Source organism: Leuciscus leuciscus (assembly GCF_965113295.1).
Source record: "Leuciscus leuciscus genome assembly, chromosome: 4".
In the NCBI taxonomy this organism is placed as follows: domain Eukaryota; kingdom Metazoa; phylum Chordata; class Actinopteri; order Cypriniformes; family Leuciscidae; genus Leuciscus; species Leuciscus leuciscus.
Window position 1 is genome coordinate 32,667,741 of NC_138728.1, and position 26,790 is coordinate 32,694,530.

At 41.0% G+C, this 26,790-nt stretch overlaps 1 protein-coding gene across 1 annotated transcript; it reads left to right on the forward strand.

Moving 5' to 3' along the window:
* Positions 1 to 908: 908 nt before the first annotated feature.
* On the forward strand, positions 909 to 26,244 carry LOC309496799 (uncharacterized protein). Its single transcript, XM_082166921.1, has 3 exons — positions 909 to 973; positions 1,621 to 1,731; positions 25,353 to 26,244. Exons 2-3 carry the CDS (start codon positions 1,641 to 1,643, stop codon positions 26,213 to 26,215), a joined length of 954 nt encoding a protein of 317 aa, XP_082023047.1. The 5' UTR covers positions 909 to 973; positions 1,621 to 1,640; the 3' UTR covers positions 26,216 to 26,244.
* Positions 26,245 to 26,790: the final 546 nt, after the last annotated feature.

The following is a 26,790-nucleotide window of genomic DNA, read 5'->3' on the forward strand; positions in this document are numbered from 1 at the left end:
AGCAGACTATTGCATTAAAAATGTTGTGAATTCTTTGGGATTAGTTGCTGTGTTTCAGCGTGTTGTCATGGGAGGAGCGCATCCACAACAGGAGTTTCACTATGTAATAGTTGATTACTATTAATAATGGCTCAAGTTAATTTGTGCATGATTTTGTGCAAGTATGAGTTGTAATATTGTGTTTATTTTGTATAAATATCTAATTTATCATATATAGGTTGTGTTCCGTTGAGCTAAAACCATCTAACAAAGCTTCAGTTTATGGGTGTTCCTTCAGCTCTTTAGCTTTAGCGCACGCAGCTCAAACATAACGTTATATGAAACAGAAATATTAAAGATGTTTAATATTACTGTAGTGTTAAAATGTTTAGGCTGGTTTTAGCTGGATTTTTCAGCAGGGTTGGCAGCAACTCATTTGACTCTTGACCTCTGAGACTTGAGTTACTATCGATCTCATTAAAGATCTGTGAAATACTATAGTAAATAATATAAATAATTTTTAACTATTAATATTTTTCATATAGAATTACATTTATCATACATTTATATTCCTACTGATTCTTTGAAGATAATTTTTTTGTTGTTGATATGTACTACCTATTTTCAGGTAATTTAGACTCTACTGTACTTTATATGCTTATATTTTTATATTAGAAACACACCAACTCTTATTTACACTTCAATGTTTTCACTTGTATAACATTCTCTATGAACTCCTACACTATTTTAATTAAGTTACATTTTAATATTGGGATATTAATGCTTTCTGCACCCAAGATGTAGTCTCATTCTCATATATTAGTAGTTTTTAATTTCTCCATCACATCATGGACAACAATCATTTTAAATGGGTATTTCACCAAGAATTCACAATACACGCTTTAGGACTACAGGACTTTTATTTTAGTTTGGCGACATGACGTCATAAGACTGCGCCGCGCTCCTGTCTCTGTTGTGATTCGGCTGAACGAAGGTTTGTAATTTTTATACGTTTTAAAGTATTCAAATCGATGCAAGCCGTCCAGACAATTTTTTTTATTTAATTTTTTATAGCAAGCTATGTACAAATTATTAATTGTTATTGAAAGTAACATTTTAATGATTTATCTACATTAATACTGCTATTTATGTCACCACACATGAGTGACAGAAAAGGTGCGTCTCAATTCGCTCGCTATATCGTCAATCGGTTTATTGTAAAAACGATTTCGGTCACTGGCGGGTGGTGATGGAGAAATGGAGCGTTTGAAACCCCGAGTCAATCGAATCAAATGTTTAGCGAAATGATTCAGTGATTCGCTGGTCAAAACAGTGTATATGCAAGGAGAACATAAACATGTAATGACAACTACTGTAACAAACCAATTTGTATGAAAGTCTCTAGAATTTACAAGTCAGTAAACACCACATTTAAATCCTAAATGCCTTAATATTAAGTGTCTGTATAGTGTTTGTTCTTTTATTAAATTCTTTTTTGGTAATATAAGTCCATTAATTCTCACTCTGACTGACTCTTACCAGTGCACTGAACTAGATCTGATTGAGACACACACAGAGATTTAGTTTTGGATTTCTTTTTATTTCTGATCATTATTCTCATCTTATTGTCCAAACACACAGAAAAACTGAGACTTACTATTATGAAGATGGCGTTTATTAAAGAAGAGAGTGAAGAAATGAAGATTGAAGAAACATTCAGAGTGAAACAAGAAGAAACTGAGGAACAAACAGGTTGGTTTCATTCTTAAAGAGGATCATTTGATCCTCATTAAAGTGTCCAGCTCAACAGAAATAAATTATATGTTTGAAGAATTTCAAATGAGTGTGTGTAACATTAAACACAATATCTACTTCTGAACTGAAACAAGGAAAACCATTCATTTCTATCGACGTTACAGTAACTAAAATCCAGAGGGTCAAAACATTTTACAGATTACCATAATACATAATTATTAACAATCCCTGAACATAATAGCTATACATTTTCAATTATTCAAAACATAAGTAAGGCAATCTTTTAGGGCAAAATATATATTTTTCTTCTTATCTCAAAAGAGCTCGATGTATCAAACTAGTGTTTTGTATAAAAAAATACAATAAAAACCTTTTCCCAGCCAGTTTAAATGAAAACACCTGGAAACATCAATATTTAACACTTGATAGGAAATATTTTGATGGCAATGGGAGAGTCAGCTGTAAATGTTTATTTAGAAAGAAATGCAAGGAATTATATTTTTTTAGTGTTTTGTGTGATGCACATTGAAGATAACAATATTCAGATCTTCTTTAAATTCAGAGGGCCAAAAAATGTTTAATTTACAACCAGCAAATAAGTCATATCAAAAACACTAGCTTTTTTTATTTTTTTACATTTGTTTTTTTAGTGAGCAATTATAACAGCTAGTTATTTTATAACAAACTAACAATAGATGTCTTAAAACAGTTTAAATATTTGTTAGTGACACAAACAGTTCAAATGAAAGACACTGATCGAGTCAAGTCACCTTCATATAAGCGCTTTTAACAATATTGTTTCAAATCAGCTTTACAGTGACGATAGAAAATAACAGAGCTCTGAAAGTAACAGAGAATGTTTTGACTTTACAGAAGCTCTAGAATAAAGTTATTGTCCAGCTGAAGTAAGTTTTTGATTGATTTACTTCCCTTTTAAAGATCATTAGTTATTAACTTAGGGGCCACTTACACGACACTGTTTTAACTGAAAACAGAAAACTTTCAATGCGTTCGGGCCGTTCATCTGCACGACAACAGTATTTGCTCGAGAATGCAAACTTTGGTTCCAAGGTGCAAGTTTTGAATTTTTTTTGAAAAACGTTATCTCTGTGTAACCTTCAGAAATGTGAATCCGTGAAAACACATGCATATTACGTGTTTAGTCTATATGAATGCGCATTTGAATATATATGTGCACAGACGCATGGCCTGCATAATTTTTAGTCGCTTCTCTGTATCCACGTTAGAGCCCTGCACGGGCCAAAAACTCCAGCCCTAACCCGGCCCTGGCCCGTGGTGTTAAAGTTCTACCCGACCCCAGCCCGAAAACGGCTGCAATTTTTTCAGCCCGAACCCAACCTGACCCGAGACCAACATAAATATTACTTTAAGCTCTCTCTGACGCGTGCGCTCTTTGATGCGCTCTGTCTGACGCGCGCTGTTTCTGCTACACGCAAACACACACGTCACGCGCTACTAAGAGGTCAACTTTTATTATAGGCCTGAAACATCATGCCCACAAATATTGGACAGACTGTTCATTACAGAGAAGCATAAGCATGAAGGGAGAATATAGTGCTACGGGATTAAACCGCAAAAAAAGTAAATAAATGGCCTACCTTTCTTTGCTTTTAAGTAACTGAACTGAAGAACAATGTTCAAAACAATGTCTAAAAATAACTCTTCGCCAACTGGCTAATGCTAAATAATATTAATAAAATAAATGAAAATCCGTTGAACTGTGTGTGTAGGGTAGGCTACACGTACGGTGGTCATCATTCAGTTTATTCACGAGTGCTGTGAAGAAAAAGACCAGCATCCACTGTTGAAGGCTTCAGCGATGTCCTCCTCTCCTCCAGCGTCCTCCCTGCTGTGCTGAAAACACGTTCGCTGCTACTGCTGCTTGCAGGTATGCTCAACACATGAAGGGCGAGTCTTGACAACAAAGGAATGGTCTTCGCATGTTGATTCCACCAACCCAGCAAATCTCGATCGTCATATTCCTTGCTGGGGTTAAGGTTGAGGTATATGTGGACCTCATCCTCCACAGCTGTGACATCACCCTGGGCGACATTCTCCCACTCCAATTCAAAGTCTGGTTGCTCATTTCCACTGGTTGCTCGATAGTTTGCGATCCAACTCTTTGCATCTTGTAGGATGGCATTTCTCTCAGTTTCACAAAACATCCACAACTGGTTGTATTTTGGCCACAGGAATATTGCCAGCTTATGGAGTGACTGAATCTGGACCTTCCTACCAATCCATTCCAAGTGGCGCGCGAATGGTGGCTTGATAAGGCATGTCAAGCTTCATGCTTACTGACTGGCAATGACGCTTCAGCTTCTCATGCCACAACACAACAAGGTTGGATATTGATCACCTTCCAACTCCCGCTGGGCTTCGTAGAAGGGGTGGAGAAAACTGACCAAAAAATCCAGAATATCTGGGGACACATCAGCCATTCTTTGGGCCTCTCCACGACTCTCCAGCTTTTCATGTAGTTCAGCATACACGTCCTTGATAGACTTGAGCGTGAGAAATACAGTGCTGTAACGTGTTTCTGCCATCTGCAGAACGGTCTTGGATAACTAGCTTGCCAGACCGATTTGTTTTACGAAGCGGACTACTTTCTTAACAGCCAGCAACGTTCCACCAACCTCTGGGACTGTTACTAGCTATGTTTCCATCAACTTGTCAATCGAATTATCTGAAGTTCGGTAAAAAAAATCATGCGAATAAAGCTGGTGAAAGTGTGTTTCCATCAAACGGCTTTAAAGCGAATAAAAACCTGTGCGTAATGACGTCACATGCTGTTTTGCGATCAAATTGGTATATCGAATTGATTTGAGACATTTTAAGGTGTTTCCATTCATTTTCGCACTGAATCGCACAACATTCAAGCAAACATTTGCGAACAAAGTTTTGCTAGACAAAATGGATCGCGCCATCTACCAACAAATGATCAATATAGCACAAGTTAATAGTGCAGAGAGTCCTGCACGGGTCTATTTTTGGAGACCCGCCCCCGCCCGTACCCGCAAAGTTCAGCACCAGATCTGACCCGTGCCCGCGATAAATCGCACACAAGCTAAAATCATTCCATTTAAAGTGCTTTATTTTTTATCTCGCACCTCTCTCAACATCACAATAGCCTCATGAATGGACTAATGAGCGCTAAAGTGCGCTTTGTTTTGGGCCATTCAAGTAGCCTAGGCCACCTCCAGTTCACACGCGGGCGCCTCTCCGTGTCCTGATTATATTTATACTGCTATATTTAGCTCTTATGTATTAAATCCAGGAAAATGGTTGATTAAACATTGATTAAAATTAAGATACAATTAATACAAAACGAAATTCACTTTAAAGAAAGTCTTTCTACAAAAACAAACTTAATAAAGTGGTCAAAATCATGTCTGCCCACTCCATTTGTCTCCCGATATTCGGGATCATCTTATCTTATTCATGCTTTTTTCACTTTTCATATAATCAACATGAAATAATAATAATAATAAAAAAATATATATATATATATATATATTATTTTATTTAAACATGAATATGAAACTAAATCGTTTTTTAATGACTGGGCTACAACACATAGGCTTATTAGCCTGCCCTACAATCATTGAATATTATTTTGCTTGATTGACGGGTTTTTATTTAAAAGAAAGAGCGTAGCCTACGTCTGTAGGCCTATATAGGCTATGGGCAATTTCTATACACCATATTTAGGCCTACTAAAATAATTAATATTATTTTATTGCATTTGTATTAGTTGTTTGAAGAGTAAAAAAAAAAAAATCGGTCGATCTTAACGCAAGTTTACAACCGGCCAGTCGGTCGGACTAAAAGGGGGAAAAAATTAATTGGGTCGGTCCTAAATTGACAGGATCGGTCGGGTAATGGCAAACAAGAATATAAGGATGCCCAAAACACATATTTGCGAGTGTGTAATGGCAATTTAGACATACAAATATTGCACATATTTTTCATCCGCTACCCGCCCGCAAGGAGTTCATTATCCTCCCGCATCCCCGCCTGTGAATTTTAGGAATGTCACAAACAATCCACCCGTTTTAGCCACTTTTATGCGGGTACCCAACCCATTGCAGGACTCTAGGTGCTTATGTGACAGCTGATAGCGACATTATTTGACTATTATGGCATTTCTTCGATTTTTGCTATAATAGCCGTTTTATTTTTCTGTTAAATTAAATTCAAAAAGTATCTCGTCTCCTCGTTTGTCCACTTTGTTGACACCGGCCATGTGTGCAAACCAGACAGTAGCCTATAATGGGTGCAAACTGGGCGGAAATGAACTAAAACGTCTTCTTTTGTGGCGGGTTGTACCCATAAAATGACCTAAAACTTAATCGCAATCCATTATTTATTCGGCAAATAACGTTTCCATCAGCGTTTATCGCATAAACCGTATATCGATCAAGATAAAATCCGATGAGACCGACCGTATTTCATTTTAGTCGATATTCAAGAAAATCCATCGAATTTTACTGTTTCCATAAGGCATTTTTCATTCGATATCACATAATTCGGATAAAAACGTGTTGATGGAAACATAGCTACTGACAGCTCAGTGATGTCCAAGGCATGTTGGAGGACCGTGTTGTAGATATGGTCCTGACAGTTCAAGCGCGTAATGCAGCAACAATATTCGAATCTTGGTCTGTTACCCACATCACCTTACTCATTACAGAGCGATCAAACTTGAGAACTGACACAAGCTGCTTCTGCAATTCCTTGCGGGTATTTTCAGCTGTTTTAGCATCATCGTAAGGGAACATGGCAGTGGTGAGTTAATTACTCTTCAACTTGAAATCTGACGTTATGAATTGACATGTGATCGCCATGTAACTGACCTTGGTAATCATCAGTCCACATGTCTGTAGTCATCCCAACATTAACCCAACACAGCAACCCAACACTTTTATCTCAGCAACAATCACTTCTCTTTTTGTTGTTGCCTTTTCCTGGCATCTGCGAGAGATAGTCGTGGGGTCAGGCAGCAACTTTTCAGCAGACAGGCGACCATTGGCTGCTCCAACGTTTATTAGTTCCTGGGCTTACTTTATAAATCCTCCGCAAGCCACCGTTTGGAATGGCCGTATGTCTTCGCAGCAGAAATCCACACACTTGTCGGTGACTTGGGATCTGGCATTAGGTGGCACTGGCTTCGAGAAGAACTTGGACATTGATAACTGTCTGCTTGTGCTAGCGGAGTTACTAGCTGCAGCGCAGCCGCGCTCGACATGCTGTTGTAGATGAGATGTTCCCGTTTTTTTCTGTCATATGTAAGGATATGATATGCACATTACCATTTGGCTTATTGTCTGTCGTCGTAATCAAATCAAACATTTTCCAAAATGCAGCTTTTCCCGAAGCATTCAGAACTTTTATTAACTCCCCACGCTCCAACTTCTCCTTGATGCTCTGCATGGTCAACTGTCAGTGTCACCTGTGTCACCTGTTAGTGACGCGTGCGTGAATATGCGTATTGTGTTTGTGTTATTTTCTTAGGCGATGTATAATATTTATAATACAATCAATATAACAATATTTCATACTATGTGACGTGTGCTCTGCACGTATATTATGGGCACAATGAAAGGAGAGAAGCTAAATAAGCCCGAGCCCGATCTGTAAAAACAAAAAAGGCCCGAGTCCGGCCCGAATGGGCTTAGCTTGTCGGGTCCCGACGGGTTTGCAGACCTCTAATCCACGTGAACTGCAGACCTGCCAACCTGAACGCATTTTGCGTAGCGGATACGCATTTTGACTTCAAAGTACGCTGGTACGATTTGTCACTCTAAACTACGCAAAAACCTGGTGACGCCTCCGTGCACGCGCTGTCCTCAAATCAAGCTACAGCAAAAGAAGAAGAGTTCGACCAATCATAGTGCTGGGTTAATTCCCCAAATAGCAAGCGGGGATGATTGACAGATGCGTAAGGCCTATCATTAAAAAGAGACTGAAAATCGACACCAATAAAGATTACCGCTCGATCCCCCTTCCACTCCCGCGGCCCACCGTCTGACTGATGTCATGAGCGAGTAGGGGTGTGCGATATGACGATTTTTGATCGTGGACGATTAAAATGTCTCCACGATCTGCTTTTGAAGAAATATCGTAGAATCGTGCATTATATCTGTTCTGGCGCCTCTGTCCCAACATACTGAACAACGCGACGTATATTCATTCACAAAATGTTAACGCAGCGGAACGGGACACTGCAGTTCACAAAAGTTCATAATTTGCATATGTGCTTTAATGCCTTGTCGGTTAAACATTTAATTCGCGTGCTGATGCGCTGTTCTAACGTGTGCGTTTCTCAGCACGTACATGTGAAGCTCACATGCACTAAAAGCCTGTCTACCAACGCCTGGATACTGGTCTAAGTTATCTTTCGAGTCTTAATGTGCTTATACTGTTAAATACACACAAGGTTTACATAAACAAAGTCGGTTATGTCTAAAGTGAAAGCAAACTTGAGAAAATTTTGTAAATCTGCTTGTCAGATGCGTGTAGCGTCGCGCGCAACTCTTAATGAGACAGTAGCAATAGTAAACACGCTGCTGCTTGTCCTTAAAGGGATAGTTCACCCCAAAATAAAAATTCTCATAATTTACGCACTCTAATGTTGTTCCAAACCTGTATTAATTTCCTTCTAATATTAATATTTTGAAGAATGTGGCTATCCAAACAGTAGCTGGTCCCCATTGACTTAGGACCATAGGAGAAAAATGTACTATGGTTGTCACTGGGGTACATCAACTGTTTGGTTACCCACATTCTTCCAAATAACTTTTATTTTCAACAGAAGAAAGAAACTTATTCGAGTTTAAAACAACTTGAGAGAGTAAATTATGACAATTTGAATTTTTAGGAGAACTATTCCTTTAATGTTAATAAAACAACAAAATGTAAAGAGAAAATCACTCACTGCTCTTGACTGATAACTTTAATAGTAGCTTTAATAAGTATCGATGTATAATTTATACAGTGAAGTCTGTTTTGTTTTATTTTCATATTTGTTCATTTAATTACTTTCTTCAATGCTACTGTTAAATACACCTAGCTGCAAACATAAAGCACTGTTTATTTAATTTGTAAGTTGTGTATGTGTAATGTGTATCTTTGATCTTAATATTTAATAACAAAGAAAATAAAGACAAATATTTTTATCTTCGCCCCTGTCTGCCATTTATTTTATTTTATTTTGTTACCTAAGGCTTTATTTTTAAAATATGGACATTAGTTTGGCTGTAATGCTCAGTTACAAAATAGTAAAACCAACATAAAAAAATAATCGTGATAAAATCTTGAATCGTGATTTTCCTGAAAAAAATCGTGATATGATATTTTTGCCATATCGCCCACCCCTATGAGGACAGTACAGTACGGTACTTCTGACTCCTGAAGGTAAACGGCCTGGGGTCGATGTGTAAAGTTGATTGTTGAGTTAACTTAATCTTATGGATTCGATGATCACACAGATCGCATGGATTATCTTAAAATACTCGGTTAAAGGGATACTCCACTTTTTTTGGAAATAGGCTCATTTTACATATCATTTTTACATGATATGACGCAGCGCCTGAAAATAGTCCCCAGCTCGGTAGCCTATTATCAGGCGGCATGCGCTGCGTCATATCATTACGCCTGCTGGACTCATGGTACTGCAGCAAAGTTTCTTGATTATTACGCAGGAATGAGAGTATAGTTCCTAGCCATATCAGCCTAGAAAATCACAACTTTACATTTTCCGTCGGTCTTAGTACACGATGTAACTACAGAAGAGTCAAGTTTTAAATAGGAAAAATATTGAAACTCTTTGGTCATTTTTTTGAGAGAGATGCTAATGGTCTTGTCCGGTTCAATTCATTATGCTAAGCTATGCTAAAAGTGGGAACCCCAGACCCGGAGTTCGGCTGAATGGATTCGAAAACGGTAAAACTCAACTGTTTAACTCTGGGGGAGTTGTAAAATGAGCCTATTTCCAAAAAAAGTGGAGTATCCCTTTAAGTTATTCATGGTCACTCAGAAAAGAGGAAGACATCATTCAGTCATGCAAATAATAAAATGCTCAAGTAATGCTGAACAATAAATCTTGAAATCGCTATGGCTTAGTGATTATGAAAGTGCTGTGATTTGTGGATTACTGATAAGCGCGAGTCTGGAGAAACTGGCGTTTATTTATTCATTCATTCTCAGTGTTGAGAAACGTATGTGTTACGTTATTGTGTTAATTATAACTAAAGTACCTAATTATGTTACATATTTATTTTGTATGAAAACTTATGGATTAAAAAGTACCGTTGTATCAGTGCTGCGCGAGCTCTCTCACAAACACGGACGCACACACACACACACACACACACACACACACACACACACACACACACACACAGAGAGAAGATCATTGTAAAATGAAAATTGACGGGCTAAGTTAAAATTTTGTTCTTGCCTGTTTCTTTTCTGTCAAAAAGCATTTTGTATTATCCATCCTTGCTTTTAAAATTCGTTAAATGACGAACGTTTTACTGTTAACACAGCCCTCATTAAATGTCGGATTCGGAACTTATACTTTATATTATTTTTAGAATAAGTGATTCGTTGTGCTATTATTGGACTCCTGTCTATTCATTGTCAACTGTTTTCTATAAATATGTTTGTATTGGCTAACATTTATTCAGAAAATGTGTGTCCTGTTTAAAATGTGCAATGTTCAAATGCAAAGACAGCACATCACAAATAGAAGCCCTTTTCCCTGTGGTATTTAGTATCATATTTGGATATTGGAAAATAAATTAATTAGCCTATCTTAATTGTACACAATGTTCCAATGTTTTTATCTTTTTCTATCTTTTTTTTTTTACTGTGCTTTTACTGTGCTCGCAATAGATGTGAAGGACTATAATGCGTTAAGAGCTCGCTCAAGTACTGAGGAGCTAAACCATTTAGTGCTTAGTAAGTAATCAGCAATATTTAAAAATGTATACGATGTTTAATGCAGTGTTGACAGAACAGGGCTAATACAAAGCAACCGCAAAAACGGAAGTCCAAAGACAATATTCTTAAGATGGCTGCGCGCTTGTTTCTCTGGCGCACAAGGTCTATAGCAATGAATGAATCAAATTTTTCCTCAGGGAGACAATGCACTGCCTGATGCGATACTGTAATAGACGGATGCATAGTTATAATTTTCTCCCTGATATTATCAATCTCGTAAGTAAAGAAGTTCATAAAGTCATTACTTTATGCTGCTGTGCTGCTTGGAAATGTCTGGGCTTGAAGCTTTATTTCTCATTAATTTAGCCTCTGTTTCAAATAAATACTTAGGGTTGTGTTTGTTTTCTTCTAATAGGGTTGAAATAAGCAGATCTAGCAGCTTTTAAGGCCTCTCTGTATTCAATCGAGCTCTCTTTCCACGAAATGCGAAAAACCTATAGTTTTGTTTTCTTCCAGTTACGCTCCATTTTTCTGGCTGCTCTCTTAAGGGCCGAGTGTGCTCGTTGTACCACGGCGTTGGACTATTCTCTTTTATCTTTTTTAAGCGCAAAGCAACAACTGTGTCTAAAGTGCTGGAAAAGAGAGAGTCAATAGTTTCTGTCGCAATATTGAGTTCTTCTAAGCTATCTTGGATACTGAGATGATGAAACTGATCAGGAAGATCATTAATAAAGCAATATTTAGTGTTAGAATTTATAGTTCTACCATACTTGTAACACAGTCGGCTTAGCAACCTTGGCTAAATGAAGTTTACACGAGATTAAATAATGATCTGAGATGTCATCGCTCTGCTGCAGAATTTCAACGGCAACGACTTTGATTCCATGTGACAATATTAGATCTAAAGTATGATTATGACAATGAGTAGGTCCTGACACGTGTTGTCTAACTCCAATAGAGTTCATAATGTCTTTAAATGCCAATCCCAATGCATCTTTTTCGTTATCTACATGTACAGTATATTACTGGGTGTCCGCGGGGTCTTAAAAAGTATTAAAAGTTGATAAATCAATTTACAGAAAATTAAGGCCCTTAAAAAGTATTAAAAAATGCCATCCTAAATGCCATTTTCCAAGGTATTAAATTGTGTATCATCATTTCATTATGTATATTTGTCCAAAGAGGTTGTATGCTAAAGTTTGTCTGAATTTAATCATTGCGTCGGTGAGTAGTGGGATTCTGTGTAGTTTATTTATAGAATCCCGCTAGATTTTACGTCATCTGTTACCGTGCTCACTGACTGACTGCACTGCTGCGTGATAGCGCATATGTCTCTCTACACCAGTGCTTCTCAAACTTTTTTGGTCATGCCCCCCATTCGACCTATGAAAAAATGTGACGCCCAAAAAATGTGTTCACACAGATAGGACGTAGCAAAAGGGAGCAGAATTTTAACTGCCTTCTGACCAGTGAGTGGGAACAACTTCTCCACACCAAGCCAGAATTCACAGAGTCTTTGTGATGGGAACTTTAGCCTCATGTTTGAGTCAGACGTCATCTCAATGAACTGCTCTTCCTCAGAGGAGCTCAGGTGCAGGAGCAGTGAGCGGATCTCTCACCCAGTCAAATTGCACACTATTGTCAGGGAAGTACTTCTGAAAATGACCTCTCAGAGCAGAAATGTGTTCCAAAAAACACGGGATCGGAGTGATTTCTGTGAGCTTGTTAATTTCGGAAAAATTTGTACGATTTTCTAATGAACCTGTATTGCCTTGCGCAACTTTCCTGTGCCACATCTCCAATTTTTGACCAATGAGTTGACTTGGTCTGCCAAATGTGGTAGGTGTTTGTCTTCGCCCTGCTGCTAAAGGTTTAATTGATTCAGCTTGGCGAACATGTCACTGAGATATGCCAATTTCATTATAAATTGTTCATTGCTGAACTTGCTGGAAAGCTCATTCAATCCTTCTTCCTGCAGAAAAATTCAAATTTGCTCCCTGAGCTCAAACACTCTGGATAGCACTTTGGCGCAGGAGAGCCATCTCGTTTCACTGTAAAACAGCACAGCACTGTGATCGGTGCCCATCTCCTGACAGAGCGCGGAAAACAGTCGGGAATTCAGCGCTCTTGTTTTGATGTAATTGACCGCAGTAACAACGTCAGACAAAACATCATTTAATGCAGGACTTAACTGCCGTGATGCGAGTGCTTCTCGATGTATAAAGCAGCGAGTCCACTCTGCTTTAGGTGTGACTCTCTTGATGAGTGCCTGCAATCCTGCTCGTTTCCCAGCCATGCTCTGTGTGCCGTCCGTGCAAATTCCCAAGCAGTCCTCCCATTTAATCCCTGCCTCTGTCAAGTACGAATCTATAATCTTTAAAAGTAAATCAGCCGTTGCTCTGTTTGGGATGTACTTTCAAAACAGTATATCTTTAGTCAGCGAGTTTTCATCAACGAAGCACACATACGCTATTAACAAACTGTCCTTGGAACTGTCAGTGGCCTCGTCAACTTGGAGCGCAAAGCGTTTATTTTTTATTTTCTCAATGAGCTGTTCCTCCACATCATTTGCAATATCAGAAATTCGTCTTGATATTGTGTCATTAGACACTGTTGTTTAATTTTGTGACACTTGCCTCATCAAGCATAACTGACACTATATCTATGGCAGCAGGAATAATCAATTCTTCTGCAATCGTGTGTGGTTTCTTGCATTGTGCAATGCTATACGCAATTTTGTACGAAGCCAGTTGCACTTTCGCTGTTGCTGAAGTGGCTTTTGCAAAATGACTTTGTTGCCCACGACATTGATCAAAAGTTCTCAATTGGCTTGTGAACATAATTCGGATGTACTGTCTCAATGTGTCTTCTTAATTTGGTAGGTTTCATGCTGTCTGCTGCCAGCGTTTTAAGACATAGTACACACATTGCCCTCTCCTCCTCACCAACCCCAATTACAGTGAAGCCGAGAGCAAGATATGCCTCATCATATTTTCGGCATTTAGCTTTAGAATGACCAGCACCTGTCTGTGATGTCTGTGAGACCTCATCTACTGCTTTCCCCTTGCCTTTTATAAACCGATCCATCTTCCATGCGACGTCAGTTAACTTGCCAGTTTTTTTTTTTTTTTTTTTTCGCGCCCCCCTGCTACGTCATTTGGCAGTGTTTTTTTTTTTTTTTGTCCGGGGCGCGCCCCACACTTTGAGAACTACTGCTCTACACCCAGTTGTTAAACAACATCGTTGTTAAACCACTTATCGTACAGAAAATACGTATACACTCAAGTCAGCATATGGTTATCATGTTTATATTGTTTCACGTTCATGTTAAAAAAAAAATAATACCCACATGCTCGAGGAGTGAGGAAAACGCGCTGCGCTGACAGACGTTGCAGAGACACAAAGATAACGGTGTGCTAAGCAAAGTTTCTAACAGCACTTTGCGTTTTCTGTTCTTAAACCTGTCTCCCTTAATGAAACTTAACCCCTTAAGTGTCACCCCCCTTTTTGAGGGTAGAGCTGAAAAGGGGGTGTCCAGATTCAAATTAATGTAATTCTGGAATGGTTTGGAATATGAACCTAATTTTGGGCTCGTTTTTAAAAACACACTTGGAAGTTTCTTGTACATGTGAAAGAAGTTAAATAAAATTTAAAACAAAAAAGTTATAGGTGTTTAAGTTTGTTATAATAAAAAAAGTAATTTAATATTTATTTATATTTTATAAAAAAAATAAAATGTGTTGAATTTAATTTCATGTCAAATTAAAAGCCTTAAGTCTAAAGAAGTTGTGTTCCAAATTTGACATTGATTTCACAAAAAAAGAGGTTTCTGTGTTATTTTTAGTCGCTATACCAAAAATGTCCACTAGGTACTAGTCATGCTCCTTGTATGATTTGTAATGGACGTCTGATTTGATTTACACTTTTTTTTTTTATTCAAACAGCAATAAAACATTCTAGATAGGTTGTAAATGATTTTTTTTTAAACCATAAACATGACATATAAAAAATGTAATATGACCATATACAATAAAACAACTACTACTGAAACCACATTGTACAGGGAAACTTGTTTCCTCACTGTGCTTACGACAATAAAAGCTTTAACTTGACTTGACTACTACTATTACTACTATCTCACGATCACTATTACTATAAATAACTATATACATGCATATTTATATTATTACTACATAACACAACTATATACAACTATTTATAACTCTACATTTGTTGGTGTTACAGGCTGTTCTTGTCATGCCAGTTGTTGAAGCAGTCCCGCTCTGGCAGGAAACAGAGAGCAGCATCACAGGCAGGGCAGAAGACTGGTGTCTTCATGTGGCACATTCTGCACTTTCTTCTGAAAGCACATTTTTAATTAGAGATGTGCTTTGGCTTGTGGCAGGCATGCTGGGAGTCAGGAGGAGCAGGTGTAGCAGAGGATGCAGGTGGTGCAGGTGGTGGCATCCAGTCAGCAAGCTGACTGACCAGAGCTTCCCAAAACTCCCTCTGACTTTTTGCCTTCTTTTGTTTCATTTTAGCCAGCTGCTGTTGAATGATGAAAGCATTTACAACAGCGATGTCCACAAAATGGTAAAATAGAGATCGGTACCACTTTCTTGTTTTTCGAAGGACGGTATAATAGGGCATCAGACATGAGGGCATCAGACATGTCAACACCTCCCATGTTCCTGTGTGAAAAGCAAACATAAACACAAGTCAATATATAAAACCTAAACACTTCTGCACATTTTCTTGCAACACACCAGAGAATAAATTCTACTCACTTGTTGTAGTCGGACACTGCAGCAGGAATGGGGACCGTCTTTTCTACCCATTGCCCATCAGGTGTCTTGACCCTCCTCTGCACCGTCTGGTTTCCGTTAGCTGAATGGAAGGAGGAGCACATCATAACTTCTCTTGTGTCCTTCCATTCAACAAACAGAAGTTTGTCATCCCTGATCCACCTAATGGACCCACGAGGAGCTTTTCTGGGCAATTTATTTTCGGTGGTTTGGGGGAAGCCTATCCTGTTGCTTCTGATGGTCCCACAGGCGAAGAGCCGTTTTTCAAGGAGATCCCGGAAGAACATTGGGCTTGTGTAGAAGTTATCTACATAGAGCTTGTAGCCGGTACGCAAGACATTGGGATTGACTAAAGCTACTACAGATTCATAGCTCAGCCCCTTGTTCTGTGGGTTTTGATTTGTGGGGGATTTTCCCTCATAAATAAAAAAATCCCACGTATAGCCAAGCCGTGAATCTGCTAGTACAAAGAGCTTATACCCCCATTTGGTTGGCTTGTCCCTGTGGTACTGCTTCAGACTGATCCGTGCTTTAGAAGCTACCATTCTTTCATCCACTGAGATGTTTTGGTCAGGATGAAAGAAGCTCTTGCACCGGTCACGAAGCTGCACATATAAGGGCTTCACTTTGCACAGGCGGTCGTAATCAGGGGTACCTCTTTTCTTGATATTTTCTGCATCTACCTTTAGATCGCTGATGTGAAGTGCATTGGAGATTGCCTTGAATCTTCTGCAGGACATGACTGATGCCGGGAAGCTAAAATCGAAAAGCCTGGATCCATTCCAGTAGTCTGGCAGTGCTGGAAGCTTTACCAGACCCATGTACAGAACAACTGAAAGGAAACTAAACAAGTCCTTTTGGCACATCTCCTGCTTTAGTCTCCTTGTGCTGTTCTGGTGCTCAGCAGAGTAGGCATTTGTGTTTTTTATAATGGTCTGGCAGACATCGGATGAAAAAAAGAGTTGAAATAACTCTAGAGGGCTGTAATCTTGTGAAGTGATAACTTGAGGCCCAGGCGTACGTTCTGGCTTGAAGATGGGCTCAGGCGGTACAATGTCAGGCTCTTCTGAATCATGCCATCTCTCTTCAGTATCAGAAAGAGTTTCTGAATCCAAGTCAGTCTGTCTTCCTCTTCTCCTCACACTGCTTCTTCCTCTTCCCCTCACACTGCTTCTTCCACTTCCTCTTCCCCTCACACTGCTTCTTCCTCTTCCCCTCACACTGCTTCTTCCACTTCCTCTTCCCCTCACACTGCCTCTTCCTCTTCCCCTCACACTGCTTCTTCCTCTTCCCCTCACACTGCTTCTTCCTCTTCCTCTCACAGTGCTTCTTCCCCTTCCTCTTCCCCTCACACTGCTTCTTCCTCTTCCTCTTCCCCTCACACTGCTTCTTCCTCTTCCCCTCACACTGCTTCTTCCTCTTCCCCTCACACTGCTTCTTCCCCTTCCTCTTCCCCTCACACTGCTTCTTCCTCTTCCCCTTCCCCTTCCTCTTCCCCTCACACTGCTTCTTCCTCTTCCCCTCACACTGCTTCTTCCTCTTCCCCTCACACTGCTTCTTCCTCTTCCCCTCACACTGCTGCTTCCTCTTCCTCTCACACTGCTTCTCCCTTGTCTTTCCCTGGTTGTAGCTCTCAGTCTGTCTTCAAAATTGCTAGGAGCAGTACCTGATGATGATGCAAATGATGATATTGGTTCAGCAGTCCAGTCCTCATCATCAGTATTATCTGGACATCTATTATAAATATAAGTAAAATGTAAGTATATACAAGTAAAATAAGTACATATAAGTAGTATCATGTTACATTTACATGCTGCTCCCAAGCATATATATATATATATGTCACGGTTCATGAATTCGCTGTCTTTCTCTCGTCTAACGTGCTGTTGTGTGTTTGTGTGTGTGTCTGTGGGCGTGGTCACTAATCATTAGTGATCAGTAGCGCCAGCTGGTTTCAATTGTCTGTCCCTTTATAAGCTCAGTAACCAGTGTCTCATGTTGTCAGATCGTTGTGGTTGTTCCTGGTGTGTTCCCGTGCTTGTTCCTGTGTTCCCCGTGCTGTTTGGATCTTCCTGTCTTCGTCGTGTTCTCCTGGATTCCTGCACTCTTCACGGATTCATCTTGCACTCACGAGGGATTACCACTGGATCACCGCACCAGCACCTGTTGCCCACCGAGGTCCCTGCGTCACCACACCATCAGCGTTTGTGTCTGCCCACCTGTCCCGCTGTGTTGGCGATCGTCTTTGTGCTGTGTTTCTGACCCACTGAGTGTTTTCAATAAAGAGCGTTGTTGCATATACATCCTGTCTGTCATCCGTTACAGAACGATCTGACCTACCATGGATGTAGCAGGCGCCACGAGTTGGGACGAGTTTGCGACTCGAAGCATCGCGAAAATGGACACCCAGGAGGAGAGCATTGCCAACACAGGTCGGGCGGTCCAAGCGCTTGTGACGCAGGTGTCCGAGCTCACCCAACAACTCCAACAGCTAAGAGCTCCCACTGCGCCGCCCACACTGCCCGTTCAGCCCGATCCACCAGAGCCGTCCCAGCAGCGCGAACCGAGATTACCGACGCCAGAGGGATATTCAGGTGAACCGGAGTTTTGCAGAGCATTTTTGACCCGATGTTCTATGCACTTTTCCTTACAGCCACTGACGTTCAGTCAAGAACGGTCTAAGGTGGCATTCGTGCTGACGCTGTTGTCCGGCAAGGCGGCTCTCTGGGGAACGGCAGTGTGGGAGAATCAAGATCCATGCTGCGCCTCGTTCCAGGCACTCTCCGAGGAGATGAAGAGGGTCTTCGATCGTGCGGTGGCGGGTAGGGAGGCGGCCAGACTACTCGCCGATCTCCGCCAAGGTAACGGCTCGGTGTCGGAATATTCCATCCGGTTCCGCACCCTGGCTGCAGAGTGCCGATGGAACGAGGAGGCGCGGTGGGATCATTTCCTGCATGGGTTGGCTGACCGTGTCCAGAGGGAAATCTACATGCTGGACCTTCCACGCAGTTTAAATGGACTCATTGAGCTGGCGTTGCGAGTGGATGCTCGATTGAGCAGAATGGGTCGCTTCCAACAGAACCCCCCGTTTCGCGGTATGGAGAATCCGCGCCTTGAGAACCTGGACACGGTCAGTCCCGTATGTGATCCCGAGCCCATGCAGGTGGGGTAGAGCTCGGCTTTCCCGGGAGGAGAGAGAACGGCGGAGGTCCCAAGGACTGTGTTTGTACTGCGGGAGGGCAGGTCACTTCATCCACTCGTGCCCGTTAAAAGATCAAGCCCGGTAGTAACAACGAGGCTACTATCGGGTGGGATCTCCGCCAAGAAGACCTCATCATCACCATCATCAGCTACTCTCCTTCCGGTAAGACTAAGGTGGGCAACCCACACACACGACACCAAGGCTTTACTGGATTCGGGGGCAGAAGGTAATTTTATGGACTCAGAACTGGCTCATCATCTTTGCATTCCGATTTCCTCCCTTCCGAACAAGATCTCTGTCAAGGCTCTCAATGGACAATCACTTCCTGACATTTCATACATTACCGAACCTATCACTCTCATCTCTTCTGGTAACCACACAGAGACAATATCCTTCCACCTCATGAACTCACCTCTCGCACCCATCGTACTCGGACATCCCTGGCTCACATTACATAACCCCAGAGTCGATTGGGGTCACAATTCTGTTTCTATGTGGAGTAATACATGTCATGAGTCATGTCTTGTGTCTGCGTGTACGTCTGTACCTGTGTCTGTTTTCCAGGAGGAGGCGGTGAATTTGTCTAACGTGCCCGGGGAGTACCAGGACCTGAGAGAAGTGTTCAGTAAGTCTCGTGCTGCTTCTCTCCCTCCTCATCGTCCCTATGACTGTGCCATAGACTTAGTGCCAGGTGAGTCTCCGCCTAAAGGCAAGTTATATTCACTTTCTGTTCCAGAAAGGGAGGCTATGGAGAAATATATTTCTGATTCTCTAGCATCCAAATTCATTAGACCTTCCTCATCTCCAGCGGGGGCGGGGTTCTTTTTTGTGGGGAAGAAGGATGGATCTCTGCGACCGTGCATTGATTACCGAGGGTTGAACAACATCACGGTAAAGAATACTTATCCTTTGCCGCTGATGTCTTCAGCCTTCGAGCGGTTACAGGGAGCATCCATCTTCACAAAATTGGATTTACGTAACGCTTATCATTTGGTTCGCATAAGGAAGGGTGATGAATGGAAGACCGCGTTCAATACCCCCAGGGGGCACTTTGAATACTTGGTCATGCCCTTCGGGCTGTCCAACTCCCCAGCGGTCTTCCAGGCACTCGTCAATGACGTGCTGAGAGATATGGTTGACCAGTTCATATATGTCTACCTAGATGACATATTGATTTTTTCATCTTCTCTCCAGGAACACGTTCAGCACGTCAGACGAGTGCTTCAGAGGTTGCTAGAGAATGGGCTTTTTGTCAAGGCGGAGAAATGCGTTTTCCATGCACAGTCTGTTCCTTTTCTAGGGCACATCGTCTCGTCTGAGGGAATGCGTATGGATCCTAACAAGGTTAAGGCTGTGATAGATTGGCCAAGTCCAGATTCCCGTAAGGCCCTACAGAGGTTTCTGGGGTTTGCCAATTTTTATCGGCGTTTTATTCGCAACTTCAGCCAACTAGCCGCGCCTCTGACTGCCTTGACCTCCCCCAGAACGACGTTCAGGTGGTCCGATACAGCGGAAGCTGTATTCGCCAAACTCAAGAGCCGCTTCGTTTCGGCTCCCATCCTCGTTGCCCCTGATCCATCCCGTCAGTTTGTGGTGGAGGTCGACGCGTCAGAGGTGGGGGTAGGAGCAGTTCTTTCCCAACGTTCTTCCACAGACGACAAGATGCATCCTTGCGCGTTTTTTTCTCATCGTTTATCACCTGCTGAACGTAACTATGACATTGGTAATAGAGAATTGTTGGCAGTCAAGTTAGCGCTGGAGGAGTGGCGTCACTGGTTAGAAGGGTCAGGGGTACCTTTTATCGTATGGACCGATCATAAGAACCTAGAATATATTAGAACCGCCAAAAGACTCAACTCTAGGCAGGCTCGGTGGGCACTTTTTTTCGGACGTTTTGACTTTTCTCTTTCGTACCGCCCGGGTTCCAAGAACATCAAACCCGATTCCTTATCTCGTATTTTTGACCAATCCGAACGCCCGTCTACTCCCGAGTGTATTTTACCCGAGACATTTGTGGTCTCCACTCTCAGATGGGAGGTCGAATCGAAGGTCTTGAAGGCCTTAGAAGAGGTAACGCCTCCGCCCGATTGCCCACCGAATCGTTTGTTTGTGCCAGAGGAGTGTCGGTCCGACGTCATTCAGTGGGGTCATTGTTCCAGCATAGCTTGTCATCCAGGAGTCAATCGCACCAGTTTTTTGGTGAGGCAACGATTCTGGTGGCCATTAATGGCTCGCGATATCCGCAGTTTTGTTTTGGCTTGCTCGGTTTGTGCCACTGGTAAGACCTCCAATCGACCCCCGGATGGGTTACTCCAACCGCTGTCTGTCCCTTCGAGACCCTGGTCCCACATTGCGCTAGATTTTATTACCGCCCTCCCGCCCTCGCAGGGCAAGACGGTCGTTTTGACCGTCGTGGACCGGTTCTCGAAGGCGGCTCATTTTATTCCCTTGCCCAAATTACCCTCAGCCAAGGAGACAGCGGTAACTGTCGTAGATCACATCTTTCGCTTACATGGCCTCCCGACGGACGTGGTTTCCGACAGGGGACCCCAATTTGTGTCCAAATTTTGGCAAGAATTTTGTAAGTTACTGGGGGCGACTGTCAGTCTCTCTTCGGGGTTTCATCCCCAAAGCAATGGTCAAACGGAGAGAGCCAACCAAGATCTGGAGAGAGTGTTGCGATGTTTGGTTTCCAAGAATCCTTCCTCCTGGAGCCAACAACTCTCTGTGGTGGAGTACGCCCACAATTCATTACCAGTGTCATCCACGGGCCTTACTCCGTTTGAATGTAGTTTGGGGTACCAGCCACCAGTTTTTGCTAGTACGGAATCCGAAGTCGCGGTCCCCTCCGCTCACGCCTTCGTCCAGAGGTGTCGCCACACTTGGACTAGAGCCCGTGAGACTCTTCTCCAAGGGCCGATCGCCACCGGTCGAAGCCTCCCGTATACGTCGTTGGTCAAAAAGTGTGGCTTTCAACCAAGAACATTCCTCTCCGCTCCGTTTCTAATAAACTTGCTCCTAAATTCATCGGCCCGTTTCCTGTCACCAAGATCATTAGTCCGGTGGCAGTCCGACTCAAACTTCCTCCTGCGTACAGGAGAATTCATCCCGCCTTTCATGTGTCAAAGATTAAACCTGTGTTTTGGGCACGCATTAATCCGCCAGTCCCGGTTCCCCCCCCGCCGCGTCTCGTAGATGGGGAACCAACTTATTCGGTTAACCGTATTCTGGACTCGAGAAGGAGGGGACGCGGATTTCAGTACCTGGTGGACTGGGAAGGTTACGGTCCGGAGGAGAGAAGTTGGGTTCCTGCTAGAGACATTCTGGATCACTCCCTTATCGATGATTACAATCGACAGGTAAGTCGGTCGGGGAACGCCAGGAGGCGTTCCTAGGGGAGGGGGTACTGTCACAGTTCATGAATTCGCTGTCTCTCTCTCGTCTAACGTGCTGTTGTGTGTTTGTGTGTGTGTCTGTGGGCGTGGTCACTAATCATTAGTGATCAGTAGCGCCAGCTGGTTTCAATTGTCTGTCCCTTTATAAGCTCAGTAACCGGTGTCTCATGTTGTCAGATCGTTGTGGTTGTTCCTGGTGTGTTCCCGTGCTTGTTCCTGTGTTCCCCGTGCTGTTTGGATCTTCCTGTCTTCGTCGTGTTCTCCTGGATTCCTGCACTCTTCACGGATTCATCTTGCACTCACGAGGGATTACCACTGGATCACCGCACCAGCACCTGTTGCCCACCGAGGTCCCTGCGTCACCACACCATCAGCGTTTGTGTCTGCCCACCTGTCCCGCTGTGTTGGCGATCGTCTTTGTGCTGTGTTTCTGACCCACTGAGTGTTTTCAATAAAGAGCGTTGTTGCATATACATCCTGTCTGTCATCCGTTACTATATATATATATATATATATCTATATATATATATATATATATAATATGAGGAGCTCTTTTCCAAAACGGGATAAATCCATTTCAGTAGTTTTCAGGAAAATTACATTTTTTACCTAGACCCACACATTTTGTGAATATTCAATTTATCCTGTTAAAATATTTTTTTGGCTCAGTCTGAACATGTTGAACAATGACTATTAAATCAAACAACAATATTGTTGATGATAAATTCAAAGTTTATTTATTTATTTTTTCAAAACGCTATAAATCCATCAATGTTTGGAAAAAAATGATGGTTTGTCTTTTAAAAAACAAACAAACAAGAGAACATGCAACATATAATCAGGTACTCATAGTATAAATGAATATAAATTAAATAAGTGCAAATGCATGAAATAAATAAAAGCCAAATAAAATAAATAGTAAAATAAACTCCCTCCCCCTTTCAGTATTCTCCTTAGCAGGGGTTAGGAACTGCTTTTGCTCAACATATCACCTTTCACACACACATCTCTCTCTCTCTCTCTCTCTCTAAATTCAATATGCTTTATTGGCATAAAAAAAAAAAACATTTTGTATTGCCAAAGCATCAAAACCTCATTGAAAATGTGTGTGTGAGCCCTACTCTATAGCAATGACATACCATGTAACAACAACATAATGTCCAATCATATGTAACAACAATCACATCTTTGCACATATCCCTGCACTGTTTACTGGCCGCATTTTGTACTTTTGCACGATCATCACTACACACAATCTACCATAGCACCTTATCATGGTCAGTGTATCAAAGGCCAGTCTATCTATCAGTAGGTTAGTAGAACTATTCAGTACTTTTAATGTCACGTTAGCAGGCTTCTTTACAGGAAAATATCTTTATCGCGAGGGGGAAACCTTTCTGAAACGAAAGTTGTACTCACAAAACACTTTTATGAAGGTCGCCTTGCAAACGGGCACTTTCTCCAGATGACTGTTGCACAAAAGACTGTACTTAACAGATACATTCCGGTCTTTTTGTTTGTTAATGTCCTGGACTTTCGGACGCTTCCTTGTCACTTGTGTGATGTCCAGGAGATGAAGTATGGCCTGGTCCTGGTCAACCTTGTTTTGTTTTTCATAAAAATAGTTGAAATTTACCATCAGATCGTCCGGCGACAGCCTCTCGGCCTGACAGAAACCTTTGGCGGCAGCTTTGTGTTGACATCCCACTGTTGGTATTAACGCGCCACCCGAGTGACGAACCTTCTTTTTTTGTTGTTTTTTGTGATTTTCTTTGTCCAGTCTGCGTTTTCTACCCCCAGGTGTAGGTCTCACTGGCTCATCAAGGCCATCAAAAGTGTTACTACAGTTTAAAGCACTCATTTTGAGGAATGAATGAACATGAACAAAGTAACAAACCTCTGTTCAGATCGCCGCCTATTTGGATTGTGTAGAACGCTCACCGAATTCTGATTGGTTGAGAGGATATATCCCGTTTAGGCTAAAAATAGGTTTGGCGCTTATCTCGTTTTGGAAAGAAACTGCATCTTGCAGTACATTTTAAACAAGTAAATATAGCGATTTGGCATGAAACGTTGATGGAGCAGTGAATAGGTTCAGAACACAGCAAAATGACATGACAAACTCTTTTTTTTTTTAAATGCCGTTTATCCCGTTTTGGAAAAGAGCTCTTCATATATATATATATATATACAGAGAGAGAGAGAGATTTATAAAGAAATGTAGAAACTTACCCCTCTGTGGCATCTGAAAAAATCTCTTCCAAAATGTCTGACTCATCGTTGCTGGACTCATTCTCTTCTCCTTCAGACTCTTCTTCACTCGACTTGCAAAGTTCTTCTACAACTTCCGAAAGGCTGTAAAACCTTTGTTTCGTCCTCTTTGGATTCATTGTGACATATGCAGAGTCAGAGTGCAAATGAAATGGCTGCTCCTAGTGTTTGCAGGTTTCCCTTTATGCACGTTTATAAACATCACCTGAACATGTGATAGCAACAGGTGGTAATTTACCTTTTATTGGATGAGGAGTTTGTCAATATCAGGTTTCATTGGCAGACAGAATGGCAGAAAACACATTGGCCTTAGAAACAGCTTTGGCTGCTCTGGTTGGTTACTGAGACTTATCTGAATATCCCCCCTGTTCATTACTGCATAAAGTTATGAGGGTGGGCTCTTTCTAATCAGAAATCATAATCAAACATAGCTACTAGAGTGTTGTTACAGAAACTTCACAAAAAAACATGACATGCATTACATTTTTTACTGAATACTTGCAACATCAATCATACATATACAAATATACATATTCAATTTATTATCAAAGTTTTAGATAAAAACTAGAAAAGATGTTTTGTCTGAATTATTGGCAGCCCCCCCCCCCCAAAAAAAATAAATATATATATACTTTCGTGATTGTATGTGTATGTATCAGCTTTTTGTAACAAAAGCCAACTTCTTGGTGAGTTTTTTTTTTTTTGCAAAATTTTCTTGTCACAAATTAATGAATTACTGTCACTACATAATTTTAAATATAAAACAGTGGTCACCCCATTGTGAAAACCCATACAATGAGTAAGTAAAAATTTAGGTGAGATAACCCCAACGCACAAAGGGGGGAATTCAGAAATTCTTGAAGTTTCTCTGCAAAACTGAACAGTTGAGAGTACACTATTTTTCTAATAGGAACGTGATTGGGAACCCCTGTATGAAACTCAGGTTAACTTGTATTTCTCTTTTTTTTTTTGCTTTAGACCTGATGCAGCTGAAAGAAGAGAATGAAGTACTGAATGAAATGGAAGAGAAAGATCAGTATGACAAACATTGGGATTTCATAAATGGAGAAAAATCTTTTAGTTGCTCAGGGATCGAAAAGGCTTCCTCACGAAAAAGAGGTCAAAAGACAGGAGCTAAAAGTAATGTCAAATGCCCTCAGTGTGGAAAGAGTTTTAGTAAACATGGATACATTGACATCCACATGAGAATTCACACTGGAGAGAAGCCTTACTCCTGCCAACAATGTGGACAAAGTTTCACTCAAAAAGGAAGCCTAAAAGTCCACATGAGAATTCACGCTAGAGAGAAGCCTTACAAGTGCAAACAGTGTGGAAAAAGTTTCACTGAAAAACGAGGCCTTAAAGTCCACACAAGGGTTCACACTAGAGAGAAGCCTTACACCTGCAAGCTGTGTGAAAAGTGTTTTACACATAAACAAACCCTTGATTTCCACATGAAAGCTCACACTGGGGAGAAGCCTTACACCTGCAAACTGTGCGAGAAGAGCTTCTTACGAAAAGATAGTCTTGAAAATCACATGAGAATTCACACTGGAGAAAAGCCGTTTGTATGTGCTCAGTGTGGAAAAGGTTTCAAACGTAAAGAAACACTTAATTCCCACATAAGAATTCACACTGGAGAGAAGCCTTACACCTGCAAACAGTGTGGGAAGAGCTTCTCACAACAAGGAAACCTTATGACCCACATGAGAAGTCACACAGGAGAGAAGCCATTCGTATGTGGTCAATGTGGAAAAAGTTTCAGTATTAAAGTAAACCTTAATATGCACATGAGGATTCACTCGAGAGAAACTGTTTTAAATGTCAATAGTGTGGAATGAGTTTTTCATTAAAGAAAACCTTTAAAATATGTATCTGTGAAATCTGTGTATCTATGTTCACACTGCAACCTAATCTGATCATCCACGCTGGAATACATATTTTATTTGCATTCTTATATCCATTATAATTTGACTTCAGGCTTTTTATTTTCTTTCTATTTTCTAAAGTTAAATATTGAAAATTTTTATTTGTATAGTGACGTCGCTCCATTCTGTATATTGACACATCAAAAACAAAATATTAGTTTACTATGAAATGCCACAATATGAATGAAAGATTGCACATAAAAGGACATAAACTAAAGATGAATTAAATAATGCAAGTTTTGGTAGCTACACAACCGAAAACTTGCTTCATCTAATTACGTTTTTAAAAAGTTGTTTGTGTCCGTTATTGTAGTACTGTTACGCACTACTGTGAAGTTTTCTCACCGGTGATTGACATGATGCAATAACGTATAATAGCATGCTTATTATAATTATAATAGCATGCAATGAATATATTCATTTATACGATTATAATGCGTCTGACGAAGTTGACACAAAGTTATAGAGTGAATAAATGTAAATCTTTA

What these genes read in the sequence shown, in the direction of transcription:
- LOC309496799 (XM_082166921.1), top strand. Translation starts at nt 1,641, where the DNA reads ATGAAGATGGCGTTTATTAAAGAAGAGAGTGAAGAAATGAAGATTGAA. An exon ending in AGAAACTGAGGAACAAACAG is followed by an intron (nt 1,732 to 25,352) that starts GTTGGTTTCATT and finishes TTTTTGCTTTAG; the next exon opens with ACCTGATGCAGCTGAAAGAA.